Source organism: Pristiophorus japonicus, chromosome 9 (assembly GCF_044704955.1).
Source record: "Pristiophorus japonicus isolate sPriJap1 chromosome 9, sPriJap1.hap1, whole genome shotgun sequence".
Lineage (NCBI taxonomy): Eukaryota > Metazoa > Chordata > Chondrichthyes > Pristiophoridae > Pristiophorus > Pristiophorus japonicus.
Window position 1 is genome coordinate 210179102 of NC_091985.1, and position 27940 is coordinate 210207041.

General features: G+C 47.8%; 2 protein-coding genes across 4 annotated transcripts in view; one reads left to right on the forward strand and one right to left on the reverse strand.

The window, feature by feature from the left end:
- Nucleotides 1–672: 672 nt before the first annotated feature.
- On the forward strand, nucleotides 673–15359 carry LOC139273583 (zinc finger protein 239-like). The gene is made up of 4 exons (XM_070890524.1): nucleotides 673–732; nucleotides 1506–1595; nucleotides 7397–7573; nucleotides 10489–15359. Exon 4 carries the CDS (start codon nucleotides 10952–10954, stop codon nucleotides 11684–11686), a length of 735 nt encoding a protein of 244 aa, XP_070746625.1. The 5' UTR covers nucleotides 673–732; nucleotides 1506–1595; nucleotides 7397–7573; nucleotides 10489–10951; the 3' UTR covers nucleotides 11687–15359.
- Nucleotides 15360–18201: 2842 nt separating this feature from the next.
- The window catches only part of LOC139273581 (zinc finger protein 436-like), a 201639-nt gene continuing 191900 nt past the window's right edge, over nucleotides 18202–27940 (reverse strand). For 2 of the 3 annotated variants that reach the window (XR_011595231.1, XR_011595230.1), the window contains one exon: nucleotides 18202–18711. The gene's annotated coding sequence lies outside the window, so the exon portion shown is untranslated. Of the gene's footprint in view, nucleotides 18712–19964; nucleotides 20033–27940 lie in introns of those variants that run through there. The other variant, XR_011595229.1, reaches the window with a different exon arrangement.

Sequence of the window (27940 nt, forward strand, 5' to 3'; positions counted from 1 at the left end):
ACACAGAAACATGCACAGTATCAGTTCCAGACTGACCTGTGAGCTCCGGTTTTATCCTGAAAGATCCAACTGGAGAGACAGAAGATGCAGTCCCCTCTCTCACTGATATTGTACCACAGACAGACACATTACTAATCCACACTGCGGGACAGTGTCAGAGAGTGAGAGAAACAAGGTCCCACATTTAACCCTCGTTCGCCTGTTGTACTCTCTGTAATCTTGCAGCTCAGGGCCGTTCGTTATTACTCTCAGTGACCGAATGTTTCACTCTGATTAAATTAAACTGGGACAGTTTCTGTCAGATATTAACTCCTGCACAGTTCCAGCAAACACTCCTACTCCCCCGTCCCTCCGATGTTTCTGCAGGATTATTTTGTGAGGACGGGCTCACGAAGAGAAAAACACCCTGCACGGAATGATCCCAAATTGAGCATCTCAAAGGGGCAAGGCCCCCAGCTTTAAACATTCTCTGTCCTTGCCCCCCCCAGGCCCAGTTCCTTTGCTCAGATTCTGATAAAAGTAAATCGGGAAAAGTTCACTTTGATTTTTAAAGGCTGAATTATTGCAGAGAGCTGTGCAAGCGCGGTTAAGCCCCGCCCCCGTGTCGATTTCCAGTGAGCAGAAGAGCGCATGCGCCCTCCCCTCCCCCAGCCCTGCCTGTGAGCGCCATTCACTCAGTGAGCGGAGAAAGATGGTTTAAACAGCCGGGAATGGAGACACCGCGGCCCCGGGGTAAGGCAGCGAGCAGCAGCCTCCTTACAGCAGCACCTCGCTTTGGGAGCGTGTCCGCAGATGGGCTCAGAGATCAGCACTGAGTCCGGGGGAAGTTCAGGCGGAGTCGGGGTCTGTGTGTAACAGGCGGAGTGGAGCAAGAACTGGTCTCAGTGCGTGGAGTGAGTGGGGGAAGGGAGAGGCCATTCTCGGGCTGTGTGTGGACAGCGTGTGTCCCGGGTAAGGGAGACAGAATGGGAAGGATCTGCTGTTTACAGTCATTGCTGCTTTCTCCCTGTAAACCAGTAGTGAACGTTCCTGCTTTAGTTCCAGTCTCACCGTGTTTGTTGTCATTGGACAGTGAGCAGTGGAAGCAGAGCCGGACACTGAGGATTTATACAAGGAGCATCTATTGCAGGCACTGGGTGAGAAATGTGAAAGACACGTTTTAAACAGCGGCTCTTTGTTTCTGGTTGAACGGTTAGTGCCCTGGGAAAGGGGAGTAGCAATCTGAGCTGTGTAAAAGTCCGTGCTCCATCGGATAGTCCCATTCCTGAAGCAGGGCAGGGGTTGGGTTGTGTCTGGATGTCAGTAAATTGCTGTAAATCTGCCCAACACACTTGGTGTGCAGAAGCTGAGTGCTGCAGTGGAGTCAGACACTGACACTGTTTGTATCGCTGGCTTTTCTTTGTGAATGTTCAGAACGAATATTAATTGAACAATTACATTCATCACTTTAGTATTTTCTACTTCTCCTGTTCTTGAATGATCAGAGATACCATTTCTTCCTACAGGTAAGGAATTGAAGGTACAGGAACAAATGTGAAGTTTCTGCCACCTGAGACATAAGGAACAGTGCAACTGGCTCCTTGTACACACAGTAGGTACGGTATTACTCAGAGGACGAAACCAGGGAATTGGTGATGGGGTACATGGAGATGGCAGAAACTCTGACCAAATATTTTGCATCAGTCTTTATGGTAGAAGAGACAAAAAATATCCCACCAGTGGATAGTCAAGGGGTTATGGGGGGTGGGGGCCATATCACAATCACTAATGAGGTGGTAAATGCCCTAGACCTGATGGCTTGCATCCTAGGGTCTTGAGAGAAGTAGTGGCAGGGATAGTGTATTCATTGGTTGTAATTTACCAAAATTCCCTGGATTCTGGGGAGGTCCCAGCAGATTGGAAAACTGAAAATGTAACACCCCTTTTTGAAAAAGGAGGCAGACAAAAAGCAGGAAACTGTAGACCAGTTAGCCTAACATCTGTGGTTGGGAAAATGTTGGAGTCCATTATTAAAGCAGTACCAGGACATTTGGAAAAGCATAATTCAGTCAGGCAGAGTCAGCATGGATTTATGAAGGGGAAGTCATGTTTGAAACATTTGTTGGAGTTCTTTGAGGATGCAACGAACAGGGTGGATAAAGGGAAACCAGTGGATGTGGTGTATTTGGACTTCCAGAAGGCACTTGACAAGATGCCACATAAAAGGTTACTGCACAAGATAAAAGTTCATGGGATTGGGGGAAATATATTAGCATGGATAGAGGATTGGCTAACTAACAAAAAAGTGAGAGTTGGGATAAGTGGTCATTCTCTGGTTGGCAACCCGTAATTAGTGGGGTGCCGCAGGGATCAGTGCTGGGACCCCAACTTTTTACAATCTATATTAACGACTTGGAAGAAGGGACTGGATATAACGTAGCCAAGTTTGATGATGATACAAAGATGGGAGGAAAAGCAATGCATGAGGAGGACATAGACAGGCTATGTGAGTGGGCAAAAATTGGGCAGATGGAGTATAATGTTGGAAAGTGTGAAGTTATGCACTTTAGCAAAAAAAAATCAAACAGCAAGTTATTATTTAAATGGGGAACAATTGCAAAGTGCTGCAGTACAGCAGGATCTGGTGCATGAAACACAAGGTTAGTATGTAGGTACAGCAAGTGATCAGGAAGGCCAATGGGATCTTGGCCTTTATTGCAAAGGGGATGGAGTATAAATGCAGTGAAGTTTTGCTACAGTTATACAGGGTAGTGGTGAGGCCATACCTGGAATACTGTGTACAATTTTGGTTTCCATATCTAAGAAAGGATATACTTGCTTTGGAGGCAGTTCAGAGAAAGTTCACTGGGTTGATTCCAAAGATGAGGGCATTGACTTATGAGGATAGTTGAGTAGGTTTGCCTCTACTCATTGGAATTTAGGTGATCTTATCGAAACATCTAAGATTATGAGGGGGCAGAGAAGATGGTTCCACTGATAGGGGAGACTAGAACTAGGGGGCATAATCTTAGAATAAGGGGCCACCCATTTAAAACTCAGATGAGGAGAAATTTCTTCTCTGAGGGTTATAAATCTATGGAATTTGCTGCCTCAGAGAGCTGTGGAAGCTGGGTCATTGAATACATTTAAGACAGAGATGGACAGTTACTTAACCGATAAGGAAATAAGGGGTTATGGGCACGGGCAGGGAAGTGGACCTGAATCCATGATCGGATCAGCCATGATCGTATTAAATGGTGGAGCAGGCTCGAAGGGCCGCATGGCCTACTCCTGCTCCTATTTCTTATGTTCTTAATATCAATTCCACACTCATAGACAGCAGAAGTGGTCAGTCCCGCAATGATCCCAATTTCCAGATATACATTTTCAATCCAGCAATCAAACAGAAGTTGTTAACATTTCACCATAACTCAGTACTGTTCACAGGTAGATACATCAATCCCAGTCAAAATACACACCCATTATCAGCTGGAAAGGCACAATGTTAATCTCACAATAGTGCAGCCATAGTGACAAATTAACTATCAGAGAGAATAGACAAATAGTATCTGAAAGGTATAGAATAAATCCACATCATAAAGTTCAGACTGAAAGATATAGAATGTATCCCGCAATCACTAACAGTACCAGAGACTGAGAGATACAGAGTGAATCCCACACTCACTGTACCAGAGACTGAGAGATACAGAGTGAATCCCACACTCACTGTACCAGAGACTGATCGATACAGAGTGAATCCCACACTCACTGTACCAGAGACTGATCGATACAGAGTGAATCCCACACTCACTGTACCAGAGACTGATAGATACAGAGTGAATCCCACACTCACTGTACCAGAGACTGATAGATACAGAGTGAATCCCACACTCACTGTACCAGAGACTGATAGATACAGAGTGAATCCCACACTCACTGTACCAGAGACTGATAGATACAGAGTGAATCCCACACTCACTGTACCAGACACTGAAAGATACAGAATGTATCCCGCAATCACTAACTTACCAGAGACTGAGATACAGAATGAATCCCAGACTCACTCACTGTACCAGAGACTGAGAGATACAGAGTGAATCTCAGACTCACTCACTGTACCAGAGACTGAGAAATACAGAATGAATCCCGCACTCACCGTACCAGAGACTGAGAGATACAGAATGAATCTCAGACTCACTCACTGTATCAGAGACTGAGAGATACAGAATGAATCCCAGACTCATGCACTGTATCAGAGACTGAGAGTTACAGAATCAATACCACCTCCATAAACTGTACCAGAGACTGAGAGATACAGAGTGAATCCCAGACTCACTCACTGTACCAGAGACTGAGAGATACAGAATGAATCCCAGACTCACTGTACCAGATACTGAGAGATACAGAGAGACTCCCACACTCACTCACCGTACCAGAGAATGAGAGTTACAGAATCAATACCACTTCCATAAACTGTACCGGAGACTGAGAGATACAGAATGAGCCCACCTTCACAAACTATACCAGAAGCTGACAGACATTGAACGAAGTCAACACTTACCTTAAGTGGCAAATACCGATTAAAGCATGATTAATCCCACACTCAACTATTTACAATCTATATTAATGACTTGGATGAAGAGACCGAGTGCAATGTAGCCAAGTTTGCTGCTGATGATATAAAAATGGGTGGGAAAGCAAGTTGTGAGGAGTACACATAAAATCTGCAAAGGGATATGGACAGGCTAAGTGAGTGGGCAAAAATTTGGCAGATGGAGTATAATGTGGGAAATGAGGTTATCCATTTTGGCAGAAAAAATAGAAAAGCAAATTATAATTTAAATGGAGAAAAATTGCAAAGTGCTGCAGTACAGAAAGACCTAGGGATCCTTGTGCATGAAACACAAAAGTTAGTATGCAGGTACAGCAAGTAATCAGGAAGGCAAATGGAATGTTGGCATTTATTGCAAGGGGAATATAGTATTCCCCTTGCAATAAATGTACACCAGATAATTCCTGCTACATCTGTACAAGGCCACACCTGGAGTACTGCGTACAGTTTTGGTCTCCATATTGAAGCAAGGCTATACTTGCAATGGAGGCAGTTCAGAGAAGGTTCACTAGTTTGATTCTGGAGCTGAGGGGGTTGACTTATGAAGATAGGTTGAGTAGGTTGGGCCTGTACTCATTGGAGTTCAGACGGATGAGAGGTGATCTTATTGAAACTTATAAGAGAATGAGGGGGCTTGACAAGGTGGATGCAGTGAGGATAATTCCACTCACAATTTCAGAATAAGAGGCCACCCATTTAAAACTGAGATAAGGAGGGATTTCTTGTCTGAGGGTTGCAAATCTGTGGAATTCTTTGCCCCAGAGAGCTGTGGAAGCTGAGTCATTGAATATATTTAAGGCGGAGATAGACAGATTTTAGAGCGATAAGGGAATAAAGGGTTATGGGGAGCTGGCAGGGAAGTGGAGCTGAGTCCATGATCAGAAAAGCCTTGATCTTATTAAATGGTAGAGCAGGCTCAAGGGGCCAAATGGCCTACTCCTGCTCCTATTTCTTATCTTGTTCTTATGTTGTTAATGTGATAATTACCAGATAAACTGTTTTTGTTATGTTGATTGATGGATAAATATTGCCAGGACAACGGGGATACCTTCAAAATAGTGCCATGGGATATTTTATGTCCACCAGAGATAACAGGCGGTGCCTTGGTTTAATGTCTCATCAGAAAGATAGCATCTCCAACAGTGCGGCACTCCCTCAGCACTGCACTGGAGTGTCAGCCTAGATTTTTGTGCTCAAGTCCCTGGAGCGGGACTTGAACTCTCAACCTTCTGACTCAGAGGTGAGAGTGCTACCCACTGAGCCATGGCTGAATCCTCTGCTAAGGGAAAAAGGTCCTTGCTATCCACTCTATCCAGACCCCTCATAATTTTATACCCCTCATAATTTTATACACCTCAATGAGGTTCCACCTCTACATCCTGTGTTCCAAAGAAAACAACCCCAGCCTATCCAATCTTTCCTCATAGCTAAAATTCTCCAGTCCAGGCAACATCCTCGTAAATGTTTTTACCCTCTCTGGTGCAATCACATCTTTCCTGTAATGTGGTGACTTGAACTGCACGCAGTACTCTTGCTGTAGCCTAAATAGTATTTTATACAGTTCAAGCATAACCTCCCTGCTCTTACATTCTGTGCCTAGGCTAATAAAGGCAAGTATCGCAAATGCCTTCTTAACCAGCTTATCCACCTGTGCTGCTACCTTCAGGGATCTGTGGACATGCACTCCAAAGTCCGTCTGTTCCTCTACACTTCTCAATGTCCTACCATTAATGTGAATTCCCTTGTCTTGTTAGCCCACCCCAAATGCACTACCTCACACTTCTCCGGATTAAGTTCCATTTGTAACTGTTCTGCCCACCTGACCAGTCCATTGATATCTTCCTGCAGCCCATTACCCTTTGCTTTCTACCTCTGAGCCAATTTTGGATCCAACTTTGCCTTGGATCCCATGGGCTTTTATTTTGGTGACCAGTCTGGCATGTGGGACCTCATCAAAAGCCTTGTTAAAATACATATACACTCCATCAAATGCACTACCCCCATCGACCCTCCCAGTTACCTCTATGGCAGATCTATCCAGTTAGTTCCACTCCCCTGATCTTTCCCAATAGCTCTGCAAATATTGTCCCTTTAGTATTTATCCAATTCACTTTTGAAAGTTACTATTGAATCTGCGTCCACCACCCTTTCAGGCAGTGCATTCCAGATTGCAACAACTCGCTGCTTATAAAATGTTTCCTCATGTCGCCTCTGCTTCTTTTGCCAATCACCTTATTCTGTCTCCTCAGGTTACCAACCCTTCTGCCACTGGAAAAGTTTCTCCTTGTTAAAATTGTTCATGATTTTGAACACTTTAATGAAATCTCCTCTTAAACTTTTCTGCTCCGAGGAGAATAACTGCAGCTTCTCCAGTATTGCCACATAACTGAGGTCCCTCATCCTTGGTACCATTCTAGTAAATCTCTTCTGCACCCTCTCTAAAGTGTATACATCCTTCTGAAAGTGTGGTGCCCACAATCGAACACAATGTGCCAGCTGAGGCCTAACCAGTGTTTTATAAAGGTTTAGTATAACTAAACATCAAATGCTGGTATTTCTGTGATGGAGTTTAGACGGGCGAGGTTTATCCAGTCAGTTGGATGTGAGCTGAAACATGTGTATTTGGAGCGATGAGACAGGGACACACTGTGTAACTGGGCACAGACACTCTGCACAGCCCACACATCACTTGTTTCCCACTTGGTGCAAAAGGAATATATTAATTGTAACAATTCATTTGACTTGACTTTAAATCGTTAAATTTATAAATGTAGTCATGCTTCTCTAATTTATTTATTAACTCAGATTCACAGCCTCGTTTTATTTCTTCCTCTGAGCCCCTCAACTTCATCTGGCGGCGTAATGTTGGTGAGGGGTGATTGATTGCCCTGGGAACCAACAGGAAGAGAGCTCAGAGGCCGGAGGGCTCAGGGAGCGGTGTGTTCTGCAACTAATCGTGGTGCTCGAGGGGCGGCCTGACAGGTGAGTCAGTGTGAACCCCTGTTAAACAATTTATCTTTTAATAGTTAAATTGAGATTTCTTTTGTGAACAAAACAGTTTAACATTTGTCAGTATTTTGTTTTCCTGGAGTTCCTATCATGAGTTTCAGACACTTCAGTGCCATGTGGACCAGGTGTTTAAAAGTCATTTATTTCCTTTATGTTCAGTTAACAGGGTAGATAGAGAAACGATTTCCTCTGGTGAAAGGGACAGAACCTTAAAATTAGAGCTAGGCCAATCAAGGGTGATGCCATGAAGCACTTCCTCACACAAATGTTTCTCCTGACTGAAGAGTCTCGAACTAGGGGGTCATAGTCTCAGGATAAGGAGTCGGTCATTTAAGATTGAGATGAGGAGGAATTTCTTCACTGTGAATCTTTGGAATTCTCTATCCCAGAGGGCTGTGGATGCTCAGTCTTTGAGTATTAACAGGGCTGAGATCAATAGACATTTTGACACTTTGATAAGGTCCCACATGGCAGACTAGTCATGAAAGTAAAAGCCCATGGGATTCAGGGAAAAGTGGCAAGTTGGATCCAAATTGGCTCAGAGGCAGGAAGCAAAGGGTAATGGTTGATGGGAGTTTTTGTGACTGGAAGGATGTTTCATGTGGGACTCCCAGGGCTCAGCACTAGATCCCTTCATTTTTGTGGTATACATCAATGATCTAGACTTGAATATAGGGGATATGATTAAGAAGTTTGCAGATGATACTAAAATCGGCCGTGTGGCTGATAATGAAGAAGAAAGCTGCAGACTGCAGGAAGATATCAATCAACTGGTCAGGTGGGCAGAACAGTGGCAAATGGAATTTAATCCAGAGAAGTGTGAGGTAATACATTTGGGGAGGGCTAGCAAGGAAAGGGAATACGCATTAAATGGTAGGACACTGAGAAGTGTAGAGGAACAAAGAGACCTGGGAGTGCATGTCCACAGATCCCTGAAAGTAGCAGGCCAGGTAGATAAGGCAGTTAAGAAGGCATACGGAATGCTTGCCTTTATTAGCCGAGGCACAGAGTACAAGAACGGGGTTATGCTTGAACTGTATAAAACACTAGTTAGGCCACAGTTGGAGTACTGCGTGCAGTTCTGGTCACCACATTACAGGAAGGATGTGATTGCACTGGAGAGGGTACAGAGGAGATTTACGAGGATGTTGCTGGGAGTGGAGAATCTTAGCTATGAGGACAGATTGGATAGGCTGGATTTGTTTTCCTTGGAACAGAGGATGCTGAGGGGAGACCTCATTGAGATGTATAAAATTATGAGGGGACTCGATATAGTGCATTAAAAGGGCCTATTTCCCTTGGCAGTGGTCAACATCCAGGGGGCATAAATTTAACGTAATTGCTAGAAGGTTTAGAGGGGATTTGAGGGTAAATTTCTTCCCGCAGAGGGTTGTGGGGGTCTGGAACTCACTGCCTGAAAGAATGGTAGAGGCAGAAACCCTCACCACATTTAAAAAGTACTTGGATGTGCACTTGAAGTGCCGTAACCTGCAGACCTAGAGCTGGAAAGTGGGATTAGGCTGGATAGCCTCTTGTTGGCCAGCACAAACACGATGGGCCGAAATGGCCTCGTTCCATGCTGTAAGGTTCTATGATTTTAAAGGAATCAAGGGATCTGGGAATAGTGCGGGAAAGTAGAGTTGAGGTCGAAGGTCGGCCTTGATCTTATTGACTGATAGAGTTGGCTCGAGGGGCCATATTGCCTACTCTTTCCCTTATTTCTTATGTTCTTAAAGGGTAGTGGAAATCCGGAACTCTGTTCCCCTAAAATTGAGGCTGGGGGCCAGTTGAAAATTCCAAAACTGAGATTGATGAATTCTTCTTAGGCAAGGGTATTAAGGGCGATGGAACCAAGGCAGGTAGACGGAGTTAAAATACTGATCAGCCACGATCGAATTGAATGGTGGAACATGCTCCAGGGGCTGAATGGCCTATTCCTGTTCCTATGTTCCTACTTACAGTGATGACTTTTGCAAACAGCTTTTTGGAAGGGGAGGATATGCAGACAGGATTAAACCTGGGTCCTTCCTGTTCCTAGGACTCAGTCACATTGGGCGGTGCCTTTACCCACTGAGTCATTGGGAGTAGGCTCCAGTTACCCTGCTGGAAAATGCACGTGTGAGGCCTCGGGTGAGGACAGTGGAATAGCCCGTCGACACTCACTGTCGAGGTTCACGCGTAGAGATTGGGCACATGGGTCACATATTTGAGAGAAACTGGTGAGTGTAAAACTGAACCCAGCCAGAGTCAGCGCCTTCAGGGGAGGAGAGGGAGGGGAATCAGTGAGTGTAGAACTGAGCCCAGCCACTGTCAGCACCTTCAGGGGAGGGGAACCAGTGAGTGTAGAACTGAACCCAGCCAGAGTCAGCACCTTCAGGGGAGGAGAGGGAGGGGAACCAGTGAGTGTAGAACTGAACCCAGCCAGAGTCAGCACCTTCAGGGGAGGAGAGGGAGGGGAACCAGTGAGTGTAGAACTGAACCCAGCCAGAGTCAGCACCTTCAGGGGAGGAGAGGGAGGGGAACCAGTGAGTGTAGAACTGAACCCAGCCAGAGTCAGCACCTTCAGGGGAGGAGAGGGAGGGGAACCAGTGAGTGTAGAACTGAACCCAGCCAGAGTCAGCACTTTCAAGGGAGGAGAGGGCGATGGAGGGGAACCAGTGAGTGTAGAACTGAACCCAGCCAGAGTCAGCATCTTCAGTGAGAAGGAAAAAATGTTGGAGGTGGTATAATGGGTTTGAATTTTAGCACAGGGAGTAGGGAGAGTGTGAGACGGTGATTTACAGCTGTGGAGAAACCAGAGAGGAATGTGTGTACCATAGAAACTAGAATTGTCCGATCTGAATTTCTATCCTGTCCTTAGTGATGATTTTGGAAACTCCTTTTACAAGGTATTAGAAGGGGAGGGTTTGCAGATGGGAAACTCGAACCAAGCATCACATCAAGATGTAACAGTCACTCGATTCACCACAACCTGAATATCATCATCCTTTGAATGTGGAAGGAGAAATGTTTGTCTGTTCTGTCTGTGGGAAAAGATTTCAAACATCAGTGTGACTGGAAAAGCACCGAGACGCACACAACCGAGTGAGAGTGTTCCAGTGCACTGACTGTAGAGCTTTAACTAGTTACACAGCCTGAAAAAATATCACACCATTCATAGCGGGAAGAAACCGTACACGTGTTCTGTGTGTGAAAGGCTTCAACTGATCATCCAACCTGGAGAGACACAAGGTCATCCGCACCACAGAGAAACTGTGGAAATGTGGGGATTGTGGGAAGGAATTCCATTACCCATCTCAACTGGAAATTCATCGACGCAGTCACACTGGGGAGAGGCCGTTCACCTGCTCCATGTGTGGGAAGGGATTCACTTGTTCATCTCACCTCACTGATCACCAGCGAGATCACGCCAGAGAGAGACCGTTCGTCTGCTCTGTGTGTGGGAAAGGATTCATGAAATCATCTCACCACCTGAGACACCAGCGCACTCACACTGTCGAGAGGCCATTCACCGGCTCCGTGTGTGGAAAGGGATTCACTAATTCACCCCACCTTCTGGCTCACCAGCAAGTTCACACTGTCGAGAGGCCGTTTACCTGCTCTGAGTGTGGGAAGGGATTCACTCAGTCATCCCACTTCACTGCACACCAACTTGTTCACACCAATAGGAGACCGTTTAAATGTTCTGTCTGTGAGAAGAGCTTTAAAAGCAGAAATTATCTGATGGTACACCAACGCATTCACACTGGGGAGAGGCCGTTCACCTGCTCCATGTGTGGGAAGGGATTTACTAGTTCATCCAACCTGCTGACCCACCAACGCACTCACACTGGGGAGAGGCCGTTCACCTGCTCTGTGTGTGGGAAGGGATTCTCTGTGGCAGCCAGCCTCACTGCACACCAAGTTGTTCACACCAATGAGAGACCGTTTAAATGTTCTGACTGTGAGAAGAGATTTAAAAGCAGAAATGATCTGATGAGACACAAACGCACTCACACTGGAGAGAGGCCATTCACCTGCTCCATGTGTGGGAAGGGATTCGCTCGATCGTCCCACCTACTGAGACACCAGCGAGTTCACAAGTGACTGCAGGGGTTGGATTCTGCTCTTACTGCAGCTGTTAATCACATCCAGGACTGAACCATGTTCATTCTGATTGTTGGGCTTTGTTTTCCCTGTAACTGAGCTGGAGGTTAATTTTATGGATATCTGACAAATAAATCAGCTTTGGTTCAAGCACACATTGTGCTGATTCCTTGATGTCTCCAAGATAAGAGGAGACTAATCGATATCCTGTTACCGACTGTTCCATTTTTGGGCCTTATCTCCTTTGTTCAATAAAGACTTGTCCTTATGTAGCACCTCACATGACCTCAGGACCTCGTGCTTTACAGCCAATAGGATACAACAACGTCAAAGTACATTTGAAGTGCATTCACTGTTGCAATGTAGGAAGTGCAGCAGACAATTTGCACACAGCAAGCTGCCACGAACAGCGATGTGATACTGGCCAGATAATCTGTTTTAGTGATATTGGTTGAGGGATGATGGAGCCTCAATTGAGCGATTCATCTAAAAGATGGCAACACAGACAGTGCAGCAATCCCTCAGTACTGCATTGGAATGTCAGCCTAGATTTTGTGCTCAAGTATCTACAGGTGGACTTGAACCCACAACCTACTGACTCAGAGATGAGAGTGCTACCACTGAGCCACAACTGACACCCGATCATTACTCACGATTATTTCAGTTCGCATTCCTTCGGTTACTCTCATGGACAAACCCTAGATTTCTATATCTTTCAGATTGTCACTCCTAGCCTTGGTATCCAGGGAAGGTATCGGTAAGACATCCAGGTACCTGCCCTGGGAGTGTTTGATGGGACAGTGTGGAGGGATCTTTACTCTGTATCTAACCCGTGCTGTACCTGCCCTGGGAGTGTTTGATGGGACAGTATAGAGGGAACTTTATCTGTATCTAACCCGTGCTGTACCCGCCCTGGGAGTGCTTGATGAGACAGTGTGGAGGGAGCTTTACTCTGTATCTAACCCATGCTATACCTGCCCTGGGAGTGTTTGATGGGACAGTATAGAGGGAACTTTATCTGTATCTAACCCGTGCTGTACCCGCCCTGGGAGTGCTTGATGAGACAGTGTGGAGGGAGCTTTACTCTGTATCTAACCCATGCTATACCTGCCCTGGGAGTATTTGATGGGACAGTGTTGAGGGAGCTTTACTCTGTATCTAACTCTTGCTGTACCTGCCCTGGGAGTGTTTGATGAGACAGTGTGAAGGGAGCTTTACTATGTATCTAACCCGTGCTGTACCTGCCCTGGGAGTGTTTGATGAGACAGTGTAAAGGGAGCTTTAATCTGTATCTACCCCATGCTGTACCTGACTGGAGAGTGCCTCAGGCAGACACTAGGTGCTCAGAATACCCCAATCTCCAATGCTGATATCCACCACCTCGATGAGAACATCATTTAACCCAAAGATAAGAGAAACCCATCAGTTCCTCCCCCGGACACAGATCCGGAGGAACAGTGAGTGTCCCGAACATTGTTGTACAGTGTGCTCGATAGTTCCTCCCTGGGTCTGAGCCTTTTGGTGATGATTTGAATTTGATGCCCTCGAGTTACTGACTCACCGACTGGTGGAAATAGTTTTTCCTCATTTACCTGATTACATCTTGAACACCTCCCTCAGATCACAAATTAAGTTATTTAGTTATCAGGGACTTGTTACCAATACCTTTCCTGGATACCAAGGCTAGGAGAGGCACTCTGGGAAGGTATGGGGAGCTGGGCTTTGTACATGAGAGTAACCTTTGTTCTAATGAAAAGATCCCAGTTTCTCCAATCTCTCCCGATAACTAAAGCCTCTCTTCCCTGGTAACATCTCAGTGAATCTCTCGGCATCCTCTCCATGGCCTCGTCATCCCTCTGGTATAAGATGTCCAAAAGCTAACACAATATTCCAACTGCAGCCTAACCAATGATTTGTTCAGGTTTACATATCCTCTGCCCATTTATACACTACACCCTTATGTATAAAACCTAGGATCATGTGCTTTTTTAACCACTTTATCAACATAAAATGGCTAAAATACATTGACTTAAATATGTATTATAGGAAAGAGAAGTTTAGTCTAAGTTAGAAACTCAAACAATCGATTCACTGAAGACAGGTCACCATGGCAACACTGATAAGACATTCCATTTACTGAACCCATTTGTTGGAATCTGTAATCAGATCAGGGGAAAGAACAGGTCTGTCTGTTAGTAACCACAATATAAGCTTAAGCCAGAGTGAGGAATAGAATAGGTTAGATTAGAATGTGTGATGTGTAGATCTATAATTGTGAAACTATAAGAAATAACAACTAACAGCAGGCAGAGTAGTTTAGGGTTAATGAGAAAATTACTGAAGAAAAGTAACTGCTGGGAACCAGGGAAATGTCCTTGCAAATCACAGATTAGAGAAGTTCCAGCTGTCCTTTCCCAGCTTCCTGCCAAAACCCAGCAGAGAAGACACAGAAGAGTCCGGTGCCAGAGATGGATCATTGCAGGGTATAAAAGTGAGGGGAGACTGATGTAAGGGAGCAGTCAGGACTGGAGACACCAGAGATCAAGCTCAGGGCGCCCGAGGTTCCATCCAGTGGGCTGACCTCGTGTCAGTTACTGTGGACATGCGGGACTTGCATGTTTACTCTGATTGATGGATCAATATAAGATATGGAAGAGGACAGAGAATCTGTTCATCTTATATTTCTTAATAAGGTATTAATGTTGCTGACAGTCTCAAACCTACTAATTAACTAAACATGGTATTAGCTACAATCAAACCAAACATCACGTCAAGATCTGACAGTCACTCCATTGAGCAGGACCTGAACATTATCGGTCTTTGAATGTGGAAGGAGAAATGTTTGCCTGTTCTGTCCATGGCAAAAAATTTCAAACATCAGTGTGACTGGAAAAGCACCGAGTGAGATTGTTCCAATGCACTGACTGTGGAAAGAGCTTTAACCAGTTACGCAGCCTGACAAAAATGAGGCTTCAACTGATCATCCAATCTGGAGACAAGGACTCCCGTACCACAGGGAAACCGTGGGAATGTGGAAAGGGATTTAATTACCCATCCCAGCTGGATATTCAGTGACGTATTCACACTGGGGAGAGGCCACTCACTTGGTCCATGTGCAGGAAGGGATTCACTCTGTTATCCAAGCTCCAGACGCACAAGCGAGTTCACATGGGGGAGAGACCGATCACATGCATTGAGTGTGGGAAGGGATGACTTCAATCATCCCATCTTCTGACACACCAACTTATTCACACTGTTGAGACTTCATTTCAATGTTCTGACTGTGAGAAGAGCTTTAAAAGCACAAAGGATCAGCTGACGCACCACGTACTCACACTGAAGAGACCATTCACCTGCAGAGTGTGGGAAAGGATTCACTCAGTCATGCTCTCTGTTCAGACACCAGCGAATTCACGCGGAGGAGACTGTTCACCTGCACTGAGTGTGGGAAGGGATTCACTCAAACATGCTCTCTGCTGAGACACCAGCGAGTTCACAACTAACTGCAGCATTTTGGATTCTGCTGTTTTTGCTGCTGTTAACCACATCCTGGACTGAATCATGTTCACTATGGAAATCATGCTTTATTTCTGCTGATATTAATAACCCCTATAACTGGGCTTGAGTTTAATATTCTGGATAAATATTAAATAAATCAGCTTTTTTTCAAACACAGTGTGTTGAATATTTGATTTCTCCATGATAAGAGACTAATTGATGTTCTGTTACCCACTGTTCCATTTTTGGGCCTTTTCTTACTCTAGATTATTTCAGTTCTCATCTAGTTCTCATTCTACCACATCAAATCCCAAGCTTGTTGTGGGTGTGATGTAGTGTCTCACTTTACACTTCTCTGAAGTTCTGTTGACCCATCCTTTATAGACCTATCTTGCATAAGATTTTAAATCTGTTATTTTCTGTACCATTTAACCCTTTTTGGATCTGATTTTTTTTTAAACTCCTCCACACATATTGCATGTGAGACCCTTTGAAATGTTCTGATCTTTGTAACTCTCATTGCTGATCTCGTTGATTGAATCTCTTGTTGCTAACATACCTTGCACTATTTCTTTAATCAAGATCATTGTTTCAAATACTTCCTTTATCAGTTCATTAGATCCTCCATTGACCCATGTCAATAAACTTTGGTTCAGGCTGGGGTTTGGGTGTAGGTTTAGGGTTAGTGGTTGGGGCTATTTGTGGATAGTCAATACGATGTTCGGTTTATGAGTTAGTGATTAAGGTTAGAAACTACAATTGACAACACCGTGTTACTAGACGCGTCGATTTTAATTTCATTTTTTTTAAACCACACGCAGACAAGTCACAAAACAGCCTCATGAATTGTTCATTCCAGGAACCTTCTTTCTGACCGAGTCCACTTTCCTCCAATTCTTTCACATCTCAACATTTCCGACAGAAAAAAACATCAGGGACATTAGACTTTGGGATTTTGGGACAAGAACAGTCAGATCCAGATGTTGTGCTGGTTACATCCAATTATTGGCCTGTCTGAAAAGGGCTTCTGACAATAACCTGTCACCAGGCCCCACCAGTCCCCGTCTAATTCCACCGTCACAACTTCGTCCATTACCCACCTTCCGCCCTCACTACAGCTGGATTCACAACCACAACCATTCCCCATACTGAGGCTCTCCCATTCCCATTTTGTAGTCTGTGTAAGTGGTCCCTGGATTTGGTGTCTCTGTGTAAGTGGTCCCTGGATTTGGTGTCTCACTGTAAGTGGTCCCTGGATTTGGTGTCTCACTGTAAGTGGTCCTGGATTTGGTGTCTCAGTGTAAGTGGTCCCTGGATTTGGTGTCTCAGTGTAAGTGGTCCCTGGATTTGGTGTCTGTGTAAGTGGTCCCTGGATTTAGTGTCTCAGTTAAGTGGTCCTCGATTTGGTGTCTCAGTTAAGTGGTCCTCGATTTGGTGTCTCAGTGTAAGTGGTCCTCGATTTGGTGTCTCAGTGTAAGTGGTCCTCGATTTGGTGTCTCAGTTAAGTGGTCCTCGATTTGGTGTCTCAGTGTAAGTGGTCCCTGGATTTGGTGTCTCAGTGTAAGTGGTCCCTGGATTTTGTGTCTCAGTGTAAGTGGTCCCTGGATGTTGTGTCTCAGTGTAAGTGGTCCTAGACAGACTAGAAGGAATCTTTCCCCCAGCCACAATGACGTCACACAGATTGACCATAGGGTTTAAATCTCTGGCGGGTTTGTGATTCAACAGCACTTCTTCACTGGGACTGAGGCAAACCCACAGCCCAGCAAAGCGTTTAGCACAGAATGATCCCACACAAATCTATTCCCCACTAACACTGTCCACATTCATTCACCAGAAACAGCCCAGTGCCCGCGGGTAACTGCACTCAACGTCTGACTTCAGTTAAACACACAATTCAAAACACTGTAAAGAGTAAACAAACCTCATTATAGTTAGCAGAATCTATTCGTGGTCAGTGTACCCCCTCACCCCAGAATAGTCCAGATAAATGGGTCATTTTCAGATGGGCAAATTGTAACTCGTGGAGTGCCACAGGGATCACTGCTGGGAGCTCAACTATTTACACTTTATGTTAATGACTTGGATGAAGGGACCGTGTGTAATGTAGCCAAATTTGACGATGATACAAAGACAGGTGGGAAAGCAAGTTGTGAAGAGGACACAAAGAATCTGCAAAGGGATATAGATAGGTTAAGTGAGTGGGCAAAAATTTGGCAGCTGGGGTATAATGTGGGAAAATGTGAAGTTATCCACTTTGGTCGGAAGAATAAAAATTATTATTTTAATGGAGACTACAAAATGCAGCGGTACAGAGGGATCTGGAGGTCCTTCTACATGAAACACAAAAAGCTCACCTGCAGATACAGCAATTAATTCGGAAGGCAAATGGAATGTTCACCTTTATTGCAAGGGGATGGAGTATAAAAGCACGGAAGTCCTGCTACAACTGTATAGGGCATTGGTGAGACCACACCTGCAGTACTGTGTACGGTTTTAGTCTCCTTATTTAAGGAGGGATATACTTGCATTGGAGGCAATTCAGACAAGGTTCACTAGGTTAATTCCCGAGATGAAGGGATTGTCTTATGATGAAATGTTGGGCAGGTTGGGTTTATACTCATTGAAGATTAGAAGAATGAGAGGTGATCTTATTGAACCATATAAGATTCTGAGGGGGCTTCACAAAATGTTTTCCCTCGTAGGGAATCTAGAACTAAGGGGCATAGTTTCAGAGTAAGGGGTCGGATATTTGAAACAGAGATGGGGAGGAATTTCTTCTCTGAGGGTCTTGAATCTTTGGAATTCTCTGCCCCAGAGAACTGTGGAGGCTGGGTCATTGAATATATTTAAGATTGAGATAGACATATTTCTGAACGATAGAGGAATCAAGGGTTATGAGGAGCAGGCAGGAAAGTGGAGTGCCCACAGTCAGAACATTTAAAAGGTCTCTCATCAGTGTGATCAAGTTGGTCTGTAGTGAGTTGGGATGAACAAGTGAATCTCTTCCCACACACGGAGCAGGTAAATGGTCTTTATTGCGAGCTCGCTGGCATGTCAGCATGCTAGACAATTGAATCACATTCAACATAAGGGCAGTTGAACAGCCTCTCCCTAGTTTTCAGCGTTTTGTTAATTGAATCCCTTCCCACGGTCCCCACATTTCCACGGTTTCTCCGTGGTGCGGGTGTCCTTGTGTCTCAGGTTGGACGATCAGTTGAAGCCTCGTCCACACACACAACACGTGTACAGTTTCTCCCGCTGTAAATGGTGCGCTGTTTTTCAGGCTGTGTAACTGGTAAAAGCTCCTTCCACAGTCAGTGCACTGGAACACTCTCACTCGGGTATGTGTGTCTCGGTGCTTTTCCAGTCACACTGATCTTTGAAATCTTTTCCCACAGACAACCATTTATTCTTCCACATGCAAAGTCTGATGATAGTCAGGTCTTGATGAATCGAGTGACTCGGTCAGAACATGAGGTGATGTTTGGTTTGTGTTTCTCGTTTGCAAATCATCCCGTTCTGATTCTCTGTAAAGGGAGTTTACAAAATACATCACTGTAATTATTGATAGAAATTCAGAACAGATAATTTTAGTTTCTATAGAACATTTTTTACTCTCTTGTTCCCCCAAAGCTGTAAATCCCCATCCCACACACTCTCCCTCCTCCCTGTGCTAAACTCCACACCCATCGCACCATCTCCATCATTTTATCCTCCGCTCCCAGTTTTCTCCCTCGCTCTACTCTGGCTGGATTCAGCTTAAAGCTCCTGTGTGCAGAATGAGAATAAAAGCAATGAACTGATGATTTTCTCTCCTGGACACTGGGCTTATTTTCATGGACCAATAGAGTGATACTGTGTTGCCCCAGGGTCACCAGACAAGAATCAGAACAAGGCTTCCTTTCAGGGGCCACTAATATGGGGAGAAACATGTCGTCCAATCAAAGTGACAGAGATCCTGAAGCCCCGCCCACTCTTTGTTCCTGCCCAAAGTACTGCGCAGTCGCAGTGAGCCTCGCCCTGTCCAGGCTGGCGGCCTGTGAGCCCGCTCCCCCGGGCGGTCACTCACAGGGCCCGTCACCGGGGGGCAAACACGGGGCCTGTGGGCTCTTATTTGGCACCTCAGGCCCACACCAGGTGTTTATAAAGCTTCTAAACCCACCCACAGGACCAATCCATCCCCTGCACCCACAATCTGATAATTTTTATCCCAAGTAATATCGATACTATCTTGTTTGCTGCTACATTGGCAGAATCCTCTTCTGTAGTGAAGACAGAAGCAATGTACTCATTTAAAACCTCAACCATGCCCTCTGCCTCCACACGAATATCTTCTTTTTAATCCCCACCCATCCCTTGATTAAGGGGACAGATCAGACAGCGGTTCTGAAACAAACACTGCGGCCCAATAAGACAATCGGCTATTTATGCAGAATGTTAAACCCCAGCCTGGAACAGCAGTTTACAAAAGCCCTGACTGTGAGTCCAGGATAGAGACTCTCAACATTCTCTCCTCCTGGTTCCTGGCCCAGGGAAAGGCCGCGCATGCGCCCTGCTGCCCCCCCCGGAGCCTGTCACCGGGAGAAAGCCCCGCAACTGCCGGGGACCCCGCTCGGGGAAAGGCCGGAGCCGCAGGTTCTTGTTCGGGGCCTGAGGCCAGCACCGGGTGTGTGTGAAGCGGATAATGCAGAGTGTTGTCTCTCGGGCCTGGGCCCACACTCGGTGTATGTGAAGCCCGTGGAGTTTATTAACCTGCTCCCTCCCTCCGCCCATCTCTCACCCGCTGTCGCCACTCCACCTCCCGCAGCCCGCACATGCTCAACTCACACTGCCCGGGTGATTGACGGCAGCTCCCAACCAATGGGAAGAGCGGGGATGGGACTGGAGGACCGAGCGCGCGGGTGGTCCTCCAACCAATCGGAGTGTGTGAGGGGCGGAGCTTGCAGCTCCCAGTGGGCAGGGCTGAGCCCGGATCTCCTTCACTGTCTGAGCATGCGCGGGCGGGGAAGACATTGTTGTTGCGCACAGATGGACGCGCATGCGCGGTACGTCTCGATGTGTCACAATGGCACCATACAGACCCGGAGCTTTCCTTTCATCATCATCATAGGCGGTCCCTTGAACCAGGATAACTTGCTTCCACACGAGGTCACAGATGTTTCAACGAAGGACCCGATGTTCCAGTCCTGAACTCCAATTGAGGGGGTGGAAGATGCCTGTGTGTGGATTAACGTGTGCTGAACGTTGCACACCAGCCACCACACGGGCTTGACAGAGCTAGGTCTTGGTCCAGTGGCAAAGGGTAATGATTGATGGATGTTTTTGTGACTGGAATGATGTTTCCAGTGGGGTTTCGCAAGGCTCAGTACTGGGTCCCTTGCTTTTTGTGCTTTATATATCAACGATTTAGATTTGAATATAGGGAGTATGATTAAGAAGTTTGCAGACAACACTAAAATTGGCTGTGTGGTTATAATGAAGAGGAATGTCATGGGCTGCAGGAGGATATCAATCTACTGGTCAGGTGGGCAGAGCAGTGGCAAATGGAATTTAATTCAGAGAAGTGTGAGGTGATGTACTTTTGGAGGGCTAATAAGGAAACATAGAAACATAGAAAATAGGTGCAGGAGTAGGCCATTCGGCCCTTCTAGCCTGCACCGCCATTCAATGAGTTCATGGCTGAACATGCAACTTCAGTACCCCATTCCTGCTTTCTCGCCATACCCCTTGATCCCCCTAGTGGTAAGGTCTTCATCCAACTCCTTTTTGAATATATTTAGTGAATTGGCCTCAACAACTTTCTGTGGTAGAGAATTCCACAGGTTCACCACTCTCTGGATGAAGAAATTCCTCCTCATCTCGGTCCTAAATGGCTTACCCCTTATCCTTAGACTGTGTCCCCTGGTTCTGGACTTCCCCAACATTGGGAACATTCTTCCTGCATCTAACCTGTCTAACCCCGTCAGAATTTTAAACGTTTCTATGAGGTTCCCTCTCATTCTTCTGAACTCCAGTGAATACAAGCCCAGTTGATCCAGTCTTTCTTGATAGGTCAGTCCCACCATCCTGGGAATCAGTCTGGTGAACCTTCGCTGCACTCCCTCAATAGCAAGAATGTCCTTCCTCAGGTTAGGAGACCAAAACTGTATACAATACTGCAGGTGTGGCCTCACCAAGGCCCTGTACAACTGTAGCAACACCTCCCTGCCCCTGTACTCAAATCCCCTCGATATGAAGGCCAACATGCCATTTGCTTTCTTAACCGCCTGCTGTACCTGCATACCAACCTTCAATGACTGATGTACCATGACACCCAGGTCTCTTTGCACCTCCCCTTTTCCTAATCTGTCACCATTCAGATAATAGTCTGTCTCTCTGTTTTTACCACCAAAGTGGATAACCTTACATTTATCCACATTATACTTCATCTGCCATGCATTTGCCCACTCACCTAACCTATCCAAGTCACTCTGCAGCCTCATAGCATCCTCCTCGCAGCTCACACTGCCACCCAACTTAGTGTCATCCGCAAATTTGGAGATACTACATTTAATCCCCTCATCTAAATCATTAATGTACAGTGTAAACAGCTAGGGCCCCAGCACAGAACCTTGCGGTACCCGACTAGTCACCGCCTGCCATTCTGAAAAGTCCCCATTTACTCCTACTCTTTGCTTCCTGTCTGACAACCAGTTCTCAATCCATGTCAGTACACTACCCCCAATCCTATGTGCTTTAACTTTGTACATTAATCTCTTGTTTGGGACCTTGTCGAAAGCCTTCTGAAAGTCCAAATATACCACATCAACTGGTTCTCCCTTGTCCACTCTACTGGAAACATCCTCAAAAATTTCCAGAAGATTTGTCAAGCATGATTTCCCTTTCACAAATCCATGCTGACTTGGACCTTTCATGTCACCTCTTTCCAAATGCACTGCTATGACATCCTTAATAATTGATTCCATCATTTTACCCACTACCGATGTCAGGCTGACCGGTCTATAATTCCCTGTTATTTCTCTCCCTCCTTTTTTAATAAGTGGGGTTACATTGGCTACCCTCCACTCCATAGGAACTGATCCAGAGTCAATAGAATGTTGGAAAATGACTGTCAATGCATCCACTATTTCCAAGGCCACCTCCTTAAGTACCCTGGGATGCAGTCCATCAGGCCCTGGGGATTTATCGGCCTTCAATCCCATCAATTTCCCCAACACAATTTCCCGACTAATAAGGATTTCCCTCAGTTCCTCCTCCTTACTAGACCCTCTGACCTCTTTTCTATCCGGAAGGTTGTTTGTGTCCTCCTTAGTGAATACCGAACCAAAGTACTTGTTCAATTGGTCCGCCATTTCTTTGTTCCCCGTTATGACTTCCCCTGATTCTGACTGCAGGGTACCTATGTTTGTCTTTACTAACCTTTTTCTCTTTACATATCTATAGAAACTTTTGCAATCCGCCTTAATGTTCCCTGCAAGCTTCTTCTCGTACTCCATTTTCCCTGCCCTAATCAAACCCTTTGTCCTCCTCTGCTGAGTTCTAAATTTCTCCCAGTCCCCGGGTTCGCTGCTATTTCTGGCCAATTTGTATGCCACTTCCTTGGCTTTAATACTATCCCTGATTTCCCTTGATAGCCACGGTTGAGCCACCTTACCTTTTTTATTTTTACGCCAGACAGGAATGTACAATTGTTGTAGTTCATCCATGTGGTCTCTAAATGTCTGTCATTGCCCATCCACAGTCAACCCCTTAAGTATCATTCGCCAATCTATCCTAGCCAATTCACACCTCATACCTTCAAAGTTACCCTTCTTTAACTTCTGGACCATGGTCTCTGAATTAACTGTTTCATTCTCCATCCTAATGCAGAATTCCACCATATTATGGTCACTCTTCCCCAAGGGGCCTCGCACGAGATTGCTAATTAATCGTCTCTCATTACACAACACCCAGTCTAAGATGGCCTCCCCCCTAGTTGGTTCCTCGACATATTGGTCTAAAAAACCATCCCTTATGTACTCCAGGAAATCCTCCTCCACCGTATTGCTTCCAGTTTGGTTAACCCAATCTATGTGCATATTAAAGTCACCCATTATAACTGCTGCACCTTTATTGCATGCACCCCTAATTTCATGTTTGATGCCCTCCCCAACATCACTACTACTGTTTGGAGGTCTGTACACAACTCCCACTAACATTTTTTGCCCTTTGGTGTTCTGCAGCTCTACCCATATAGATTCCACATCATCCATGCTATTGTCCTTCTGAACTATTGCTTTAATTTCCTCCTTAACCAGCAATGCTACCCCACCTCCTTTTCCTTTTATTCTATAAACAGGCTATAAACATTAAGCGGTAGGCCACTTAATAGTGTAGATGAACAAAGGGACCTTGGAGTGCTTGTCCACAGAACTCTTTTTTGGGGGAAACGAAAACAGTAAATCGTGGCCCCCCGATCTGGGGGACGCACCAGACATTTACAAGGTCCTTCTTTTTTGTTTTTTGTATTTTTTTTTGTTTCTTTTTTTTTTTTAAAGTTTTTTTTTGGGCACTAAAATCATATATATTTTTCCCTACAAGTGCCCCCTACAAAAAGGGAGGGGACACTAAAAACACCGGCAATTAAAACAAATTAAACTTTAAAACATAAAGTCAAATTAAAATTTGGTTGCCGGGCGTGATGATGCACTGCAGTCCCTCCGGTGCCCACCTCTCGCGGAAGGCCGCGAGCGTACCGGTGGACACCGCGTGCTCCATCTCCAAGGACACCCTGGCGCGGATGTACGTGCGGAAGAGAGGCAGGCAGTCAGGTTGAACGACCCTCTCGACCGCCCGCTGCCTGGACAGGCTGATGGCACCCTTGGCCGTGCCCAGGAGCAGTCCTACGAGGAGGCCCTCGGACCTACCCGCTCCCCTCCGCACAGGGTGCCCAAAGATCAGGAGTGTGGGACTGAAGTGCAGCCAAAATTTCAGGAGCAGCCCCTTTAAATAAGAAAACAGGGGCTGCAACCTCATGCATTCAATAAAAACATGGAACACGGACTCTTCCAGACCGCAGAAATTGCAGGCGGCCTGGGAGCCCGTGAACCGGCTTAAAAATTTATTGCACGGCACTGCTCCGTGCACCACCCTCCAGGCCAAGTCCCCGATAAATACTGGGAGGACTCCCGCGTAGAGTGCCCTTCATCGGGGACCCCCGCCTCCTCCGGACGGCAAGATGGTATGCCATGGCGTGTCCGGACGGCAGGCGAGGATTTCAAAGGTGAGAGTGTGCAGGAGCAGCCCGTACAGGAAACCCCTCCGCGCGGAACTGAAAGGCACGGAGGGGATTTCCTCGAGGCGGCTCAAGTTGTGAGGTGCCGGCTCCCGAGGGAGGTTCCGGGGTTTGGCGCCGATGAGGAATTCCGTCCGGACGGGGGTCAGTTCCGACGGGATCTCCCCACGTGCATGAGCCTCCTCGATGCACCTAACAGAGTCAGGGCCTAGAGCTGTTTTTAGCGACTCGATGGCATCGGCCGCGCGGCGGACGTTGGCGGAATTTAGGCGCTGCGCCAGCGTGTCTGGCGCCATCCAGCCCGCTCCTCCGCCATCGAGCAGGTCCCTGACTCTGGTCACCTCACCAGCCACAGCCCTCTCGTCCGACCGCCACCTAAAACCTCGGTCGTGGAGGTACGGATTCCCGAGCAGCGGCTCCTGCAGGACAGCCGCCATTCCAGCCGGTGGAGAGCTGCGCTTGGTGGAGACTTTGTTCCAGACCCTGGTGAGTTCCTGGTAAAAGACAGGCAGCTCCTGGAAGGCGGTCCTGATGCCCCCCAAGCTCACAAACAGGAGCTGCGTGTCGTAGTTGAGACCGTGCTGCTGGCGGAAGAAATACGTCGCCAGAGCACGCCACCTAGGAGGGGGCTCAACGTAAAGGTATCTCTGCAGGGTCTGAAGATGGAATATCGCGAGCTGGGTGCTGACGCACACCAACGACTAACCGCCCTCCCCAAGCGGGAGACTCAAGACGGTGGCAGAGACCCAGTGCTTCCTGTTGTTCCAGAAGAAGTCCACCAGCTTCTTCTGTATCTTGGTGACAAACGCAGGGGGAGGGGTCAAAGTGACCAGCTGGTACCACAACATGGTGGCCACCAGCTGGTTTATGACTCGCGCTCGACCCCTGCAGGACAGCACTCGGAGCAGTCCTGTCCAGCGCCCTAGGCGAGCGGCGACCTTGGCCTCCAGCTCTTGCCAGTTCGCTGGCCAGGCTTCCTCGTCGGGGCTAAGGTAGACTCCCAGATAGAGGAGATGGGTCATGCTCCAGGCAAAAGGCCTGAGCTCCTCCGGCAGGGAGTCCACCCGCCACTGACCCACCAGGAGTCCGGAACATTTCTCCCAGTTGATCCTGGCAGAGGATGCGGCCGAGTAAATCTCCTGGCACTCACGCATCCTCCGCAGGTCAGCGGGATCGTCTACCGCGAGGAGCACGTCATCGGCGTAAGCCGAGAGGACGACCTCCACGCCCGGCCCTTGCAGAGCCAGTCCCGTCAACCTCATCTGCAGGAGGCGCAGGAAAGGCTCCACGCAGATGGCATATAACTGGCCGGACATGGGGTAGCCCTGGCGCACCCCTCTCCCAAAGTGAAGGGGCGCCGTCAATGACCCGTTAACCTTTATCAGACACTCCGCGGCGGTGTACAAAAGTCGGATCCGGGCGACGAAATGCATCCCGAACCCGAAAGCGCGCAGATTTCCGAACAGATAGTCGTGATCCACCCTGTCGAACGCCTTCTCTTGGTCGAGAGATAGGAAGGCGGCCGACAGACTAGCCTCCTGGGAATGATGGATAAGGTCCCGGACCAGATGGATGTTATCATGGATTGTCCGGCCCGGGACCGTGTAGGACTGGTCGGGGTGGATCATGTGGTCCAGCACGGCGCCAAGGCGAGCAGACATCGCCCTGGCGGAAATTTTGTAGTCCGTGCTGAGGAGGGAGACCGGGCGCCAGTTCTTAAGGAGGCGGAGATCGCCCTTCTTAGGCAGCAGGACGATGACTGCCCTGCGCCAAGAGAGGGGCATCTCCCCGGTCGCCAGACTTTCCCCCAGGACCCACGCGTAGTCGCCCCCCAGGACATCCCAGAACGCCCTGTGGAACTCCACGGTCAGCCCGTCCAGCCCCCGGGCTTTTCCCCTCGAGAGCCGGGCGAGGGCGCCGGTCAGCTCCGCCAGGCTTAGCGGAGCTTCCAGATTTTCGGCGCCCTCCGGGCTGACCTTCGGCAGGTCCTCCCACAAAACTCTACGCGCTTCCTCGCTGGACGGCTCCGGAGAGAACAGAGCCCCGTAATATTCATGGGCCCTGTTGTTGACGCCCTCCGGATCCGAGACGAGAGAGCCGTCGTCGGCCAGCAGCATCAAGAGCTGCTTACGGACACTCTGTCTTTTTTCCAGCTGGTAGAAGAAGGGGGAGCCGCGGTCCAGATCCCGCAGGAACCGGATCCGCGACCTCACGAATGCGCCTCGGGACCCGACGCGCTGCAGGTCCTTCAGCGCGGCCTTCTTCGCTTTGTACACCATCCACAGGGCCGGGTCCTCGACGACTTGACTGAGACGGGACTCCAGTTCGAGCACCTCTTTTTCTAGGCGCCCGACCCTGGCTGCCCGCCTCTTGGTCGACCCCCTCGCATACTCTTGACAGAAGACGCGGACGTGAGCCTTGCCCACGTCCCACCATAGCCTCAAGGAGGGGAAGCCCCCCTGCTTCCTACTCCAGTCGGCCCAGAAACGATGGAACGAGTCCTGGAACCGTACGTCCTCCAGCAGCTGGTTGTTAAAATGCCAGTACGCGGACCCCGTCCTCACGCGGAGCGAAGCGATCTCCGCCCACACCAGGTGGTGGTCCGAACACGGCACCGGCCGCATGGAGGCCGCTGGGATGCAGGAAACGTACGCCCGAGACACGTAAATGCGGTCGACTCTGGACCATCCTACTCCAGGCCTCACCCAAGTAAAGGCGCTGCAGTCGGGATGGAGATTTCGCCAGACGTCCACCAAGTCGAAGGACCCGACCAGGTCCCTCAACTTCTCCATCGCCGTCATGCTCTGCGGGGCACCAGAGCGGTCCCTCGCCTCGAGGGTGCAGTTAAAATCCCCCCCGACGACAAAGCAGTCGCCGACGTCGACGGAGCCAAGAAAAGCGGACACCTCTTCGAAGAAGCGCGTTTGCTGCGGTCCGGGCTGAGGGGCGCACACGTTCATGAGATGGAGCGGCACGTCCCCCAGGCGAACCATTACGTGCAGCAAGCGGCCTGGCATGGGCTCCTCGACCCCCAAGATCTCCGGCTGAAAATGCGGGGCCAACAAGATGGCCACCCCACAAGAAGTGGTAGTGAGGTGGCTCATGCGGACCTCTCCTTGCCATTCCAGGAGCCACGTGGCTTCGTCTCCCGGAACGGTGTGGGTTTCTTGCAGGAAGCACACCGCATATTTCCCCTCCCGCAGGAGCGAAAAATTGTTAAATCTACGGCGTGCCTCTCTGCCGCCGTTGATGTTGAGGCTGGCTATGGTTATCTTCATGACTAGAGCATAGTGCAACCTCTACCTAACCTATTGTGGGGGGTGGAGTGGAGTCGTTTGTTGACCTCCACTCCTTCAGCAGCCCAGCGAGGAACTTTTTGAGCCGGCGCAGCTCAAGGCCTTGTGCCTTTGATAAGGGCCCGCCCGCGGCCATGGTTTTAGCAGCGACGCGGACGGAAGCGATGAGCAGCCCCGGCTCGGACC